Here is a 15,529-nt window from a genome sequence, read left to right as displayed (position 1 = left end):
AAATGGGGTGAGGTAAGCACTGTGAGGACCCGCCTGGAATCTGTGTACTCTTTCCTGCAGGAGGAAAGGTGACATACTTGACAATCTAGTCTGGACAGGGGAGGTTAGTCAGCACCCCTGCTGGTGCCCTTGGCCCCTCCTCCCTCAGGGTTCACCTGGCCCCTTTGGGCTTCATTGGATCCAAAGAAATGTTGCCTCTTGATGAACGAACAAATGAATGAATGAATGAATGAACATCCTTCGAAGTGATGACTCTTGAGAATTCCTTCATCCAGATTTTTATTTCATCATAGGTGACTCATGGCATTTGCGAAAAATGGATTGGTGCTTTGAAGCTGGAGAGCCTTTAAGTGAGGAAGTAAGAGTTTTTCTAATTAATTTTTATTTCCACAAATGTCTATCTTCTATTCCCTGATACAAGTGTAGATTTGGCCATCCTATGAGCAGAGGCAGTGGGGGTGGGCACCGGCAACAGGATTTTTCCTCATGGCTGTACCACTCACTAACCTGGTAGCCTTGGACACGTCCCTTAACTTCCCTCAGCCAGTTTTCTCATTTGTAAAATGATATTTTGGACCAAATAATACTAATCAAGTTAATTGACTTATATGGTACTGGAAATTTACAAAGCTGATCTTTAAGGCTCCTCCCATCTCAAAAATGTGGAGATTGCTAGAAATAGAGAACCTTGTGAGTGTTCTAGGTGCAGCATGGTCTAGAAAGTTCTAAGGTGCTCCCTTCGTGATGGCCATTTCAGCCTTGATTAGAACTGCATTGGTGAGAATCTCCATCACCGTCCTTTTAATCTCCCTTTTGGCATAGAGGGCATGTCTTGGTCTTGATAGCAGGCAGAAGTGGCAACCACAGATCAAGAAAGGCAGGTAGCAGGAGGCAGGGGGTATTTGGGTCTCTGATAGAGGGGAGGGGGAAGGGAGCAAGCATTTACTAAACCCCTGTGTGCCAAGCACTGTATTTCTTTTGATCATAGACGACCCAGAAGAGTGAATGCATTGTCAGTATCTGAAGCTCAAATTCTTAATCTTGGAGAATGGGATGCTTGCCCTTTTTGTTCCCCGGAAAGTTCCTTTCACCTACCTGTCCACAGAGAGTGTGGCTTGCCACACTGGCCACGTGGGTCTTCTCAAACTCCTTGGGCATTTCAGGAAATTACCCTGTTTCTTTGGGGTCTTTGGGTTGATGATGAGCTAAATTGAAGTTAATTCAAAATACTTTGAGACCCATTTGATGTGCCCAGAACCCTATTTAGCCACTCCGACTGTGGTTTTCTAGCAGCAAGATGTCAGAGGGTTCCCATTCTCCTCTCCCTTCCCTATCCATTTCATGTTTTTCTCACTCTTAGTCCAGCCTGCTGAAGATGAACGTGATTGGCCAAGCTGCTGAGATGGCAGCATCTTGCTTCAGCCCTCCACTGCTCCCTCTGAATTAGCTATCCTCCAGAGGAACAAAGGGACCCAGTTCCAAGGCTGTCACAGCTTGTATTCTAGGGGTCACCCCGGTATGCCAACACGGGGCCATTGAAGACAAGGGCTTGGTCGTGGCCATGCTCTTGGCCATCCTCTCTGTGTTGGTGATGCCTACATCTCTGCTACTCGATCTCACCTGAGCTTTTGTTCCAAATCTCTAGCTGGCTATTGGAATTGCTCCTTGAACATGGTGGAGTCACCTGGAGCTCAGGCTGTATAAAACTGGGCTTACCTACACCTTCCCTCCCTCCTCTAAACAGCCAGACTTCAAACCATCCCAACAGTTGGCTTCCATTCCCATCTTTCCAGGCTCTGCCAGTGGCATGAGACATTTTGGTCCCCTTTGGCTTTCCCTTCTTTTGTCATTCCCCATATGGCCTTCCCCATTTTAGCTATAAAGTAGTCCTCCTCTCCCATAATGGGCTCCTCCTCGTCTCACTCACCCAAATGACGACACAGTCTCTGATCTGATCTTGCTGCCTTTTGGGGCGCCCGTGTACGATCCATTCTCTGCAGAGCTTCAGGCTTTTGAAAGCCTTTTCACAAAGATCTTTAATGATGGTTGCTTCCAGACTCTTCTGCTTGGCTTTCCAAAAGCTAGATTCGGCCTCCTCCCCTCTGGTGCAGTCATACCTTTTACTGCTTCTTTTGGGTTGTCATTCAGTTGTCTGAGTCATGTCCAACTCTGTGAACCCATTAAGAATGGCTTGCCATTTCCTTCTCCAGCTCATCTGACTGGTGAGGAAACTGAGGCAAACAGGGCAGACTTGCCCACGCTCCCACAGCTAGCATGTGTCAAAGGATTGATTTGAACTCAGGATTTCCTGATTCTGGGCCCAGTCCTCTCTCCACCACACCATCCAGCTGCCCCATGGGATTTAAAGAAATCTAATGATCCTTCAAACGGACCACGCTTCTTCTCTGCCCCTCCCCGTGCCTCTGTTATTGGGCTTCCTAATGCCTCTTTCTAGCTCTCGCCCTTCCTTGGAGCCTCCCTGACCACTGTGGCTCTCATGCCTCCCCCTTTCCTCTGCTTCTCTGCAGCCCTGCCCCCCTTGTGGCTCCTCTTTCCCCCTTCTTCTCTCCTGTCCGGGGTCTTGTCTCTTCAGCTAGTGTAAGCTCTGAGGGGAGGCACCCTTGTGGAAGTTCTGCCGGCTCTGAAACCACCAGAGTCCACTCGGGAGTGGGAGGGTTGAACGCTACTTAGTCCTTTTCAGCAGCAAAGAGACTGATAATCCTGACCCCAAAGCTGAAAGGATTCTCTCTCCCTGCAGGATGCTTGTCTGGGTGACCTGATGATCTACAGTGGAGATACTCTGATATTGTCTGAAGGGAAGCTCCCCCCGAAGGTGAGAGGCTCGTGCTCAACCAGCGCTTTGATTCCGGGAGGGAGGCAGGAATGGAGGGTGGTTGGTGCTTGTGAGGTTTTCTCTCCTGCTTGGGAGGAGCCTCACCCCTCCTGAGCAGAGCTGTCCTGCTGGACACTGTGATCCCTGGAGTCCCGGGGGCTAGGTGTTTCTCGTCTGGACCAAGACCCATGGGAAGCAGTGGGAAGCCTGGCCCTCGGACACTCAGTGTGTAGTTGACTAACTCCGACAGGGCAAACCGAGTAAAAATCCTCAGAGAAATTGTCTTCCTGGGTTAGTTACTGACCCCACTTTTACCACCATCAAGAAGTTGTTTCTAAGGCTTTAATCATGCCCAACTCTTGAAGTCCCCATTTGGGTTTTCATTGTTGGCAGAGATTCTCGAGTGGTTCTTGTTTTCTTCTCCAGCTCACTTTTACAGAGGAGGAACTGAGGCAAACAGGTTAAGGGACTTGCCCAAGTCCCCACGGTTAGGAAGTACCTGAGGCTGGCTTGGAATTACGGCTTGGTGCTTTATCCAGTGCACCACCCAGCTGTCCCAAAGGTGCTGGACAGTGCCTAAAAACAAAGGATTCACTTGAGTGTTTTTAATATCCTTCCCCAAATGCTGTTTAGGCCTGGTGGACTTAGTTTCTCAAGTTTAAAAAATAAGTATTCCGTAGCACACCCCTGGCCAACTAATGCTGTCTTTCAAGTGGTTCTGTAATGAGGAATGGGTTTTGGTTAAAGTGATAATAAGTACATCATGCCAAGTTCCTAGACCTAGAAGGAATGAATGAGGGAAGGCCTTCATCTACAAGTGGACTGTGTGCCAAGACTTGTGCTGAAGCTGAGGGGTACAAATAGAGAAAGCCAGCTAGTCCCACTCTCCACAAAGTGACCGCACACAAAAGGAAGTCAGGCTGCAGGCTGCCAGGACAGGTTTGGAAGTCCTAAGGCTGAGGTAGAGGGGCCTCAGCTTGGTTTGGAGGGCCCAGAGGCAGGAAACGTGGGAAAGCCCAATGAGCCTCCATTTCCTTGGGAGGAATTGGGTTGATGACTCCCATCCTACGCAGGCCATATTGGATGGGTTCTGGGATGGACCTGGCTGGGCAGGTTGAGGCAAAGATTGCATTTGTTCTTTGTCAGAGAGGTGGGCACAGCTCATCATTGTAACAGCTGAGAGATACCTTTTGCTCCTCAGGGTTTCCTAAAAGTGCCTATTTGGTGGTACCATCCATCCTTTCCCCTGGGATATCAGGTTGACCCTCCGGACCAAGTGGACCACATGACTCACCAAATGGACACTTTGAGAGTCACCCCCGAAGAAAGTAAGGCTGAAGTGGGATCACCACAGCAGAAATAATGGTCTGCACATTTAGAAGACCAGGGTGGGCATTTCAGTTTTTAAGAAGTTAGCAGAAAGGATGATGAGCCTTTGGAAGGGCATTGACCAAGTTCCTAAATTCCTTTTGTGGGGTGAGTGGGCAGGGGTTCCAGGTAGTAGTGATATGTGGTATTTCCATAACGATGTTCTCAAAGTGCCTTCACATTCGGTGCAATCAGAATATCTTTGAAATTGGTCTCAAAGAGGTATGATGGTGCCACTTAATAAACCAAGACGGTGACGGGCTCCCATGAATTGAGTGATGGGTCTCCAAGCTGGAAGGGGTGGAAGGGGCCTCATCTGGAGAGCAGACCCCTGTCTACCCTCCCTGAGAAGGAAGCCTTCGTTTCCCTCATTCTTGAGCAGATTTTTGTTTTAGCCCTCTCTGAAACTTCCTGTTCCTCCCTCCTGGCACCACTGTATGGCTCTTCCTTACCTAGGGCCGCTCTCCATATAGAATAGTCCTGTGTTCTTATGAATGAACCCCGAATGCCTCCTTTCCCTTCTCAGCTGTGCATGGCCCTTGGGACTGGGGTGCAGGATCTTACGGTTTCCTTCTCCATTCCTGGGTAGGTTGATGGAAGAGACCAGCAAGGAGCAGTAAGGAAGGAGACGGTCTCCTCAGTAGCTCAGCTTCCTTCTCTACCCAATTACAAAGGAATTTTAGTCCTGGAGAGGATTTTCTCTTTTCTTCTCAATTTCTTGTGTTTCACTGTGTTTGTTTCGGTCTCTCCCATTGTGTAGCTGACTTGCCTCTCAGTTAATGTAGTCAGGATGAAGGAGTCAGACCCATGTCCTACTGTTCTTTGGAAATGCAGCAGAAAATGATTTAGCCTGAATGTGGCCCATTGACTAGTTCTGTGGCCCAACAGAACTGTCCCCATCTTTTCCCTTTCTATAAGTTTAGGGACCCACACTTCTCCCTTCAGCCCATCACATTTTTCTGGTTCACTTGGGTTCCAAATGTTTTTTCCTCTTGGCTTTGGGCCATCAGGAAGCTTGATGAGGACGCTCTTCAAGTTTTTAGTATATTTTTAAATTTTTAAATATTTTTCCATGATAACAAGATTCATTTTCCCCCTTCCTGGAGCCAACAAGCAATTCCACTGGGCTATTCACGTGTTATCCCTTGATAGACTCTTTCACGTTTTTATCCAGGCCTTTGATTGGATTTGGACAAGACCAAGGACAGAACTCTGGGAAGCTCCACTGGAACCCTTCTCGTCAGTTGATTCTGGTGCATGGATGAGCATTCTTGGGGTCAGCCATTTCCAAACCCACCAGATGGTTTATCTGAGCATCTAGGTCACACATCTCTCTGTCTTCTTACAAAGACATCATGGGAGACTTTTGCTGATGCCAGTGTTCTTGACCTTTGGGTCGATCTTTGGCAGTGGTCTAGTGAAGTCCACGGGCCTCTTTGTAAATGCGTACAATTACAAAGGAGACCAATTTTGTTGAAAGAAAGAAAATAAATATGTTTGAAAGGACTGAGGTTCAGGCAAAGGTCCCTTAGGTTAATGCCTTGCAGAAATCTGTTGGCCCTACATCTTTTCCCTGTTCTCCTGGCCTAACTGTCTAATGACTCAGCCCCATGCCTGCGTACAGTGACAATTATCCCTTTTTCACAGCACTCACAGTCTGTCCCTTAGTTATTCTTTCTAGAATGTGTTTGGGTCTGGCTCTGCCAGCTTATAGTTTGCAGGATTTCCCATCTGGCTCACACCAAGGCCCCCTCACGTTTCTGGGCTACTCCTCCTGACTCCCCAACAGTCATTCAGCCATCATGGGCCTGTGATTTCTTTCAGGATTTTGAAATGCACTTCATGAAGGACAGGTGGCTTTGACAGCCTGGTGGGCTTCTTTCCCTCCCCATCATCCCTGTGTTATCCCCTGGTACTGTTGCTTGTTCTAGCCTTCCCACTCTGCTCACCCTGCTTCTTCCTCTCTTCTCCTTTCTCCTCCATTTCCTTCATTGTTCCTTCTCTAGCCCTAAACAGAGCTTTATAGTTAAATATAGTTAAAGCTAAATAGCCTTTTTGGGGGGCAGCTGGGTAGCTCAGTGGATTGAGAGCCAGGCCTAGAGACAGGAGGTCCCAGGTTCAAATCTGGCCTCAGACACTTCCCAGCTGGGTGACCCTGGGCAAGTCACTTGACCCCCCACTGCCTAGCCCTTACCCCTCTTCTGCCTTGGAACCAATACACAATATTGATTCCAAGACAGAAGGTGAGGGTTTATATGAAAACAACAACAACAACAACAACAACAACTTTTTTTTGGTTATTTTTGACAGTGAGAAATTTTGTGCTTAAGAACTTCCCATTCTTCTTGGTCTTGGGTCATAGGTTTCCAACTTTTTTCTTTGATGAAAAATAAACTTTGGTCAATCTCTGCTTTCTCTGTCACCTACATTTACCACCATATTCTCTCCCGACCCCTTTCCCAGAGGGTCATTCCTTATAATAAAGAATGTAAGAGAAAATCAGAGGAAGAAAGCAAGCGAGCATGCCCCAAATGGTTGGAAGTGAGTTTCCACAACGTGTCAGAACTAGAAGATTGCACCTGAGGACTTGAAGGGGGCTGGGAGCAGACTTTTCCTAGAGCCGTCAAGTGGGTATGACCTGTTGTTCGTTTCATCTACCCCAGATCTGTATAAAGAAGCCCCAGAAGTGTTCCAGCCCGAAATCCTGTTTACTTTTGTGGGGGATGTGGAGATCTCTGAAGAGGCCTCCTTGTTGGATCTGAAGAGTCAGGTCAGGTTTTTTCTCAGAGTATTTCAAAGCGGGGCATGGTTTCTGGCCAGCGAAATGTTAAGCCAGCCCTTCCTCACCTTTCCCCAGGGTGCGCCATGAGCAATGGGATGAGTACAGGGCTCAGACAATTGGCTGCCGTGGGCTTGCTTCAGCCTAGGCCTATCCATCTGAGCTATGACTTCAGTCACTCGCAGCCCTCTGGTCATTGTCAGCAGATGCCACACAAGCCAGATGTTCTCCATGGGGCACGAGGAAGATAATCCGCTCCCTTTCTGATACACGGGTCTCACATTTGCCAAGGGCAGATGGGTTGCCTTTTGGACTTGGGTGACCCAAGTGATCTCCCCCAGGAGCCACCCTGTGCCCTCCACGACTTCTCCATGAGCCTGCGGCCATCCAGCCTCTCCTCTAAGACCTCTGGTGAGGGGAGCCTAGTGCTTCCCTTTGCCCCTGGTTCTGACCCCACTGGCCAAAATCCACGCAGGCAGCCCTTCTGATGAATGAGGTTCCCTATTGGATCCTCCTTCTGGCTTCTCTCTGACAGGCTTGCATGGAGTCTTGGAGCTGGTCAGCACTTGACTGGCCACCCTTTTAGGGGCTTTGGCTTGCACGTGTCCTTCCTAATGCAGGGTGCCTGGAAGGCCTCACCCAGCCTGCCTGGGGACAGTGTAGCTCCTCAGTCACTTGGTCACCTGGGATGGCTTTAGTTCTTGGTTGCCCCAGCACATTTGGGAATCCTCAGTTCTCTGAGATCCACAGCTGTCTTTCAGACAAATGGCTCTCCAGCCATATCAACTCCATCTTGTCCTTTGGCAGAACTGACCTTTTGCACCCAAGCACGAGGTTAAAATTACACATGAATCCCTTCAGATTGTCCTCTAATCCAAGTGGCTCTCCTTGCCTAGAAGGCCTCATCAGGCCAAACTAGGCCTTAGGCCTTCACTGGCATTTGGAAGAACTAAACATCCAGCTGTTCTCTGCACAGGGCAGGGAAACCTCAGGGAGCAGAGAGTAGGCATCAGTAATTGACCTTTATCACAAGCAGGCCCATACATCACAGGTCTTGCAGCAGGACTGAGAAGAGCGTGGTGAGGCAAGGCCTTCCTCCTCCAAGTCAGTCATCTCATTACTCTGCCGGAGAGAGCCTGGCCGCTTGTGATGGGAGGCTTCCCGAGGCCCTAGGCCCAGCAGCCATAGAGCCTTCTTGATAAAGGTTGGGAATAGGCCTCCCTCCCATCTCCTCTAATTAGACTCTTTTTTGAAGGAGGAGGCGGTGCTTCACTTATTACCGACATAAACGGATTTCCAAAATCCATTTTCTTAATCTGAAGGACGGATGGAAGAGTAGATTCAGGTTCTCAGAAAGGAAGTTCTTTCTGCTTAGGTGGGGAGCAGGCCGTGAGCCATAGCCATCCCATGGGAGCAGGAGCAGATCAGGCAGACTCCTCTAACCCCCTCACTACAGCACATCTGTCACCACTGATATGAGAGCTTTTCAGAAAGGGTAACTTTTACATCTCAGAAAATGTGGTCTCCTTTTCCAGGCCATGGTCTTGCCGTCTTTCCTGGATTTCAGTTTTCCATCTGCTGACTTTCTCAGAGCCTGGACCATGGAGAGTAAGCGGCCAGGGAGGCTTCTACGCAACAACCAGCAGCAACTCAAGTAGGTTTCTTGTTCCACCTTCCACTTTCTGTTCATCACAACTCTCCCAGGGCTGGATTGTGAGATGGATTGGAGGAGAGACAAGTCAGTTCAGTGAGAGAGACAGAGACAGAGACAGAGAGAGACTGTGAGATGGGAGAGAGAGCACCCGTTATTGGTCATCTCGTTTTTGTGAGTTGAATAACTCTTGGTCATAAATGAAACTTTGCTTGAACCACTGAGCTCAGCCTTATTTTAGGGCCATACAAATCTGAATGTGTGCAGCCCTTTGCCTAGTTTAAAGCCCAGGGCAACATAGGTCTTAGGTGTTGGCTAAAAGACCATCTTTTGGAGTCTGAGTAAGTACAATCACTTTAAAGTATTTAAAATGAGCAAAATGAACGATCCAAATGTGGTCCTAACACAACCATTTCTCCATTTTCCCAGGGAATATAAAATAGGAGGGAGAACTCAGATTTGTATAGAACCTCTTCAGGAAGGAGAGAACTTGGGGTAAGAGTTCCTTTGGCCTTTACATGTGCACACACAGCCCTTAGCACATGCTAACATCTTCCCCACATTGTTCCCATGTTTCCATGTTTCTCCTTAATGTGGCAGATGAATCCTGAAGTGGATTGACAGTGACTGCCCTGTGCCCATTGCCCAATCTTCTGGCTCCTCTTTTCTGAGTCAGTGGAAAAGCTAGTCTGTTTTCCTTTGTTGTGGATCCTTGAGTTACCCCAGAAGCTGTGCATCCACCCTGCCCAACTTGGGAGTGGGTTTGCTCTTCTGTGGGCAGTCAGCTCTGATTGTGGCTTGAAGCTCATGGAATCTGTCTCCTTCCTCTTGGCTACAGCAGAGGCCCCGGTGTTGGGGCTCATGGGTTAGGTCCCATCTGGGCCAGCTTCTTCCATTTACAGAGGAGGAAGTGAAGTGACTGCCTCACCTCAGCCAGCTAGCTAGGTGGTATCAGAGGATGAATTTGAGCCCAGCTGCTCTGACTTCACAACCCTGCAGTGGAAGGGTTTCTGGGTCCTTTTCCTCACTGTGCCCCCAGGTTGCTTTTGTCTGAGTGGTCCCAATGAGCACCACAGAGTAGGTGACACATGGCATAAAGAATGATCAAGCAGAAGAATCCCATAAACAAGTTCCTGAGACCCTGCTAGTGAACTGAGCCTGCAATGTGTTAAGGGCTTGATCATCATTTATGGATGAACTTGGGCAGAGAGCCCAGAACATGGCTCATTGGAAGCCCAGGGACCTCCTGTAGCGAAGAGGTGGCCAGTCCTGGACAGGGCAAATACTGGGTCACATCAGAAAAAGGGAAGTCGGGTTGGGTGGCCTTTGGAGGAGTCGGGTCTAAACAAGCTCAGTGGAGACTGGCCCCTGTCATCTTGGCATAGAAGGGACCAAAGTCAGCATTAAATTAGAAGCAACGAGCAGTCTAAGGTGATGTAACGTGTCATCGAAGGGTTCCGTTGTTATGGCTGAAAGTACAGACCTCAATGGGGATCATTGGACCCATTTCTTAGGTAAGTTTCTGGGCTATGAAGCAGTACTGCTGGAGAAGGCAGAGGTGCCTCAACCCCCAGAGGCAGGCTGGGGGCAAAGGAGTCAGCCAGGCCAAGGCTGATGTGGCTGATGGATGTGCAGAACCTTGATGGAGGAGGAGGATGGAAGGCAGCAAGCCGTCCTGCTAGCAAAACATGGTGACAAGAAGGCCCCAGGACCTGCTGACCTCTTTGTTATCTCCCTGACAGTGATCAGCACATGCATTGTGGGTGTTCTTCATGAAGTGATGAGCAAGCACACGCAGGGGCGAGGCAGAGGTCTAGTGTCACCTCTGAGGCTACCTGGACTAGGTTGGTGGCCCTGAGGTCGATTTGCTCTAGAGCAGGAATTCTGTGGTTCTTAAGTGGGCTCCGATATGATCTTGAACAGAGGACACATCTGTGTCATGTGACTTATATAGGGGCTCCAACATGGTCTACAGTGGACACATCTTCTCAGTCCTCCTGCCCTTGAAGAGGTCTGAATTTCCAGGAAGGAAGAGGAGACGCATCGTAGTTGGAATGTCAAGTTCAGAGAAAAACCAGTGGCTAGTATGGCTGGGATGTGGCGAAATCCTGAGCTAAGTCTGGACAGGCAGTTGGGGATCAGTGTGGACGGCCTTGAGGGCTGGGCAGAGATACTTTTTTATCCTCCAGATAACAGGGAGCTCCTGAAGGCTCTTGGAGCATGGATGGCATGGGCAGACCTGTATCTTAGGGATTCTTGTTTGTGGAGGGCAGATGATAGAACGGAGGACCTGGTGGAAAGGCCAAGCAAGATGCTTCAGGCTTGAGAGCAGGAGAGGCCGAGATGAGAGCAGTCAGATGGGCCGATGGAGAGGAGCAGGCAGAGACAGAATGGGAAAGGCCAAGCAGCAGAGCATATGGGCAGGGAGGGGCAAGTAGAAGACGCTGCCTGGCCACAAGGCTGTAGGCTGCGTGTGTGGGGTCAGATATGCCCCATGCCCATCCACTGGGTGAGGGGTACCGTCCACAGCAGTCCCAGATGGAAGTCTGGTGGTAGAAGAGACGAGGGCCAGTTGGAGAATCTGGCAAGGTCTGGCGATGGCTTTTGTCAGATTCTGGAGCCATAGGCCTGGGGCTACAGTGCCAGGAGCCAGGGGGAAATGGCACCTTCCCTGGAGAGACAGGAGCAAGGGACCTCCCCCAGAGAGGGATGTGAAGTCCACAGAGAGGTGGAGAAGAGAGAGGACTTGGAAGGGAAAAGGAAAGGCCCTGGGCTGACTGGGCATTAGGGAATGAGGGGGCATCCCCCAGAGAAGGATCTCAGGCTTGCTCCAATGAGTTGAGACCCCAGACGGGGCTGTTTGTGGGATGCCATCCTCCATGGGTGGAGAGGGATGAGGCAGGGGTCTATGGGGGGCACTCAGGACCAGAATGGATTGTGGTTTTTTACTGGTTGAGGCTGTGTGTTGTTGGGTAGGCAGGCCATAGATGGGATTGTTTCTCAGAACTGGCTTGAGTGTCCTATTGGAGGCTGAGCCTCTTCACCCTCTGACCCCCACAACCAAGAAGCTGACATTTATGGAGCCTTGTAAGATGTACTCCTTGGATTCTCACTACCACCCTGGGAAATGGGGGTCATCATTATCCCTATTGAACAGATAAGAAGACTGAGTCAGGGAGAGGTCATAGACCCTGTGAGTGTCCTGTCTTCATGCCTTGGTGCTCATTGCATTGGGTAAGCTCTCAGCCCCTGCCTTAGTTGTCCTGTTTGTCATTTTTGAGTTGGCCTTAAATAGTATTTCTGACTTTTCTTTCATAGCCCCACAGACATGCTGCTGAGGACCCAGATGGGCATCCCTGGGGAAAGGGCCTACTTTGCTCCTGTGGACTTTGTGTGGGACATTGAGGAAGAGTGCACAGCGCTATCCCTGCGGCAGGCTGTGGCTGTCCATTATGGGCTCTCTGTGGACCACATTGAGATCGCCAAGTACTTCTCTGAGAAGTTTGAGTGGATGCCCATTGCTAGCTGGGTAATAACTGGGGGCTTCCCCAAGGAGGTACCCACTGATGCCCTGGTGGTTTGGCTTCTCTGTGGGGCCCTGCTTTCTTGCCACAGAAGGGAAGTTGAGGTAGAGGCCAGCCCTCGCCTCCACCCAAAGTCAAATTTTTTTCTTCATTTAATAGGACCAGCAGTTTTCTAAGAAGAAAAAGAAGAAAAAGCAGGAGAATCTGCTGATGGCGCCATATTACCTGAAAGATGGAGATATTATTGGTGTTAAGGCGAGTCCTTTCTCAATGGATTCATTGGTACTGGGGGAGGGAAAAAGGCATTTATTTGCAGAGAAGTTTCCAGCAGGGTTGGTGGCAGTCAAAGGAGGTAGTAGGGAAGGGCTGCAGAGGGGTAGAGAGCTAGTCCTGGAGTCAGGAAGACCTGGGTTCCAGTTCTGTCTTTGGCATATACCTGCAGCCTCAGGCCCCAGGTAGCCCAGACACACAACTTTCTCCCCAGAAGGAATAAATGGATATAATTAAGTATGAACAGAGGAGAAATAGGGAACCCTGCCCTCCCTAGAAATGCCTGAAAGCTGCCCAGGGAACACAGCAGTCCTGGACTGGTGAGAGAGTGAGAGTGAGCTGGGGGGAGGCATTCCAGTGACTTATCCTGTGAGTGTGGAGGGGCTCCACCTATTGTGTCAAAGAAGGAAAGGAGGTCGGTCTTTGGAACTGTGTTAAGGACCAGAGGGCAGTTGGAGCCAATCCATGTCTTTGGCTTCTGTTTCCTTTCTGTTGGCTAAGGATCGTCTTTGGCTTGGGAAGGAAAAAAACAGGAGAGAAGAGACATGGGACTTCACCAGCCTAGGGAACTTCCAGTGAGGAGACTTCATCTGCCAGTGCTCTACAGTGGGCTCCATGGACTCCTAGATGTCCCAGAGTGGCAGGGTCCACCTAGCCCCAGGGCGGGTGGCTTGCCTCTGTAATAACTGCCTCCCTCTCTTGCTTTTTTCCCCTTATTCTGGACAAGACAGACCCAAAAAGAGCTGAGCCAGTATCTGAGCTAGGGAGGGCGAGTCTTGAGTACCAAAGGCAGTTTTTCATGGTATCCCAGTTCTGTTGGTCTCTTTAGCTTGTTCAGATTTTGTTATTCCTCTTTCTAGTTAAAGTAATTATTCTCGTAATGCCTTCTTCTTCCCCTGTGGGTCCCCCTACCTCTGATTTTTTTTTTAAACCCTTACCTTCCGTCTTAGAGTCAATACTGTGTATTGGCTCCAAGGCAGAAGAGTGGTAAGGGCTAGGCAATGGGGGTCAAGTGACTTGCCCAGGGTCACACAGCTGGCGTACCTCTGATTCTTAAAAAAGATCTAGATAGGGCCAGCAACTCCACCCAACATAGCTCCAGGAAAACAACCGCCTCTTTGCTCTGGTCCACAGAACCTCCTGGTGGATGACAACAAAGACTTTAGTACCCTGAGAGACGACATAGGAAGAGAGAGTCAAATGAAGCTCTTTATGGGAAAGAGGAAAAGGTAATGGGGCTTGGGTCTTCAGGGAACTGGACCCCAGACCAAGCTTCCACCTTGGAAAGTCCAAAGAAAGGCCCTGGGGACTCTTCTAGAAACTTGGCTTGGAACCAGATGGCCATCATGATGGATGTGTGTTGTGGGGAAGGCGAGATGCATCACTGGAATATTGGTTTATCCAGGTTTTGATCATCTTGGAATGATGGTCCTATTCCTGGAAGGTAATTATGAGGACCCTCTGATTTTTTGTAGGGTGGACATCCCACTTGAATGGGACTGTCAAGTAGGTGGAAGAAGGCTTTACATTTAATCCACATGATGGGCATTACAAAGCTCAAATAAGCTCCCCCAGAATGTGGAAGAGGGCATGGAGGTGTGTGCCTTGGGACTGGAGGCACAGACACTTGGGCTCTTAAGGTCTTGGGACAGTGGGGCTTGCGTTTCATGTAGACGTGTTCTTCTCCTTAGAAAAGAGGGATCACTGACAGACTCCTCTGGGGGTCAGAGGATTGTCAGACTCTAAGAGTTGTTTCCTGACTTTCTCCCAGGAGACAAGCTGTCCAGCTACAGAATATTGACCACCTTGAGTGCCATGAAAATGAGGTTGAAGGACATCTGTGTGAGAAGCCCCACAGGTCAGAAGAGGGGCTTTCCATCAATGTGGGCGTTTTCAGATAGCACCTGAGCAGGGCTTTGGAAGAAGCCAGCTGTGCCCTCCGACTGACTGACTCCCACTATTCAGTGTTAGACTGGAGTGGGAAGGAGGAAGGAAGGACTTGTGAGTGTGAGATGAAGGCATCTAGTATAGCCTGGCAGGGGATGCCCTATGTTGCACCACCCTGGGCTACTTACTGAGTCTGATCTTTGGACAGAAATGATCAATCCATTGGCTTTTTCCCTCCGAGGACTACACTGGCTGGTGGGCAAGTTGGCCAGCTGTGTAGACAGACCCAAGCCCCTGAAGCTTCTCTTGGCCCATGGATCTTTATCTCCAGTGGTAAGATCCTTCTCTGCCTCAGGTGAGGTGAATGCACTTTATCAATAATGACCCGCTGGATGCAAACCTGACATGTTGTGACATTGGCTTTGAGGCATAGGAGACCTTGCAGGCTTGGAGGTCCCTGTAACGAGAGAGAAAGAAGAAGAGAGCGAGATGGGAAGAGGGGAAGAGAGAGAGAGAGAGAGAGAGAGAGAGAGAGAGAGAGAGAGAGAGAGAGAGAGAGAGAGAGAGATTGATTCTCTTCATCTCACTCGTCTCCAGGGCCTTGAAGTCCTTTCCCCAAAGTCTCTTCAGATTTTTTTTGGACACTATATTAAGAATGGTTCCAGTCTCCGTTAGCTGCAGACCACTGTGCCAGCAGCCCTCTCTACCTGCTGCCAAACACCTCTCTGTAGCAAAACTACGGATAACTTTTTTGACCTTCTGTATGTTCTCCTGTCTGTTGATCTGTTTTCCCTGTATTCTTCATTTTACATATTAAAATGGTTTCCTTTTGAACTAAGTTTAATCCATTATCTTAGGGTAATGATATTGCAGTCTTTGACATTTAAAAATTAGAGATAGACAGGGATCATCCCTTGGAGAATGAAATCATCAATGTCCTTAAAGGCTAGGACTGACCACACCAGCCAGTGTTCCACAGTGTGGGTTTTAGACTAGCGTTCTGTGGGATTGGTTTCCCAGTGGACTCTTCTCATAGTCTAAATGCCTCAGTCCCCCTGGTTATCCTCCAGTCCTACCCTTTGGGGTACTATCAGATAAGCCTGTTGTGTGTTTGATTCATTTGACTTATTTCCTAATTTAGAGGTAGTTTGACATTCAGCATCCCACTTGGCTCAGCTTGGACATAAAGACGGGGAAATAAAGAGTGTATAAAACAA

General features: G+C 49.1%; 1 protein-coding gene across 3 annotated transcripts in view; it reads left to right on the top strand.

Moving 5' to 3' along the window:
• Nucleotides 1-15,529, top strand: part of USP40 (ubiquitin specific peptidase 40) — a 60,197-nt gene extending 44,668 nt beyond the window's left edge. For all 3 annotated transcript variants that reach the window (XM_056820133.1, XM_056820132.1, XM_056820134.1), the window contains exons 23-32: nucleotides 294-358; nucleotides 2,759-2,833; nucleotides 4,035-4,161; nucleotides 6,865-6,971; nucleotides 8,516-8,634; nucleotides 9,061-9,126; nucleotides 11,950-12,160; nucleotides 12,315-12,410; nucleotides 13,560-13,654; nucleotides 14,197-15,529. In XM_056820133.1, the coding sequence (XP_056676111.1) occupies nucleotides 294-358; nucleotides 2,759-2,833; nucleotides 4,035-4,161; nucleotides 6,865-6,971; nucleotides 8,516-8,634; nucleotides 9,061-9,126; nucleotides 11,950-12,160; nucleotides 12,315-12,410; nucleotides 13,560-13,654; nucleotides 14,197-14,326 (1,091 nt within the window). In that variant the 3' untranslated portion in view covers nucleotides 14,327-15,529. The remainder of the gene's footprint in view (nucleotides 1-293; nucleotides 359-2,758; nucleotides 2,834-4,034; nucleotides 4,162-6,864; nucleotides 6,972-8,515; nucleotides 8,635-9,060; nucleotides 9,127-11,949; nucleotides 12,161-12,314; nucleotides 12,411-13,559; nucleotides 13,655-14,196) is intronic.

The sequence above is a fragment of the Monodelphis domestica genome, chromosome 2, assembly GCF_027887165.1.
Source record: "Monodelphis domestica isolate mMonDom1 chromosome 2, mMonDom1.pri, whole genome shotgun sequence".
In the NCBI taxonomy this organism is placed as follows: Eukaryota; Metazoa; Chordata; class Mammalia; order Didelphimorphia; family Didelphidae; genus Monodelphis; species Monodelphis domestica.
Note: the sequence above shows the minus strand (reverse complement) of the source record. Positions and strands in the feature narration are given on the sequence as shown.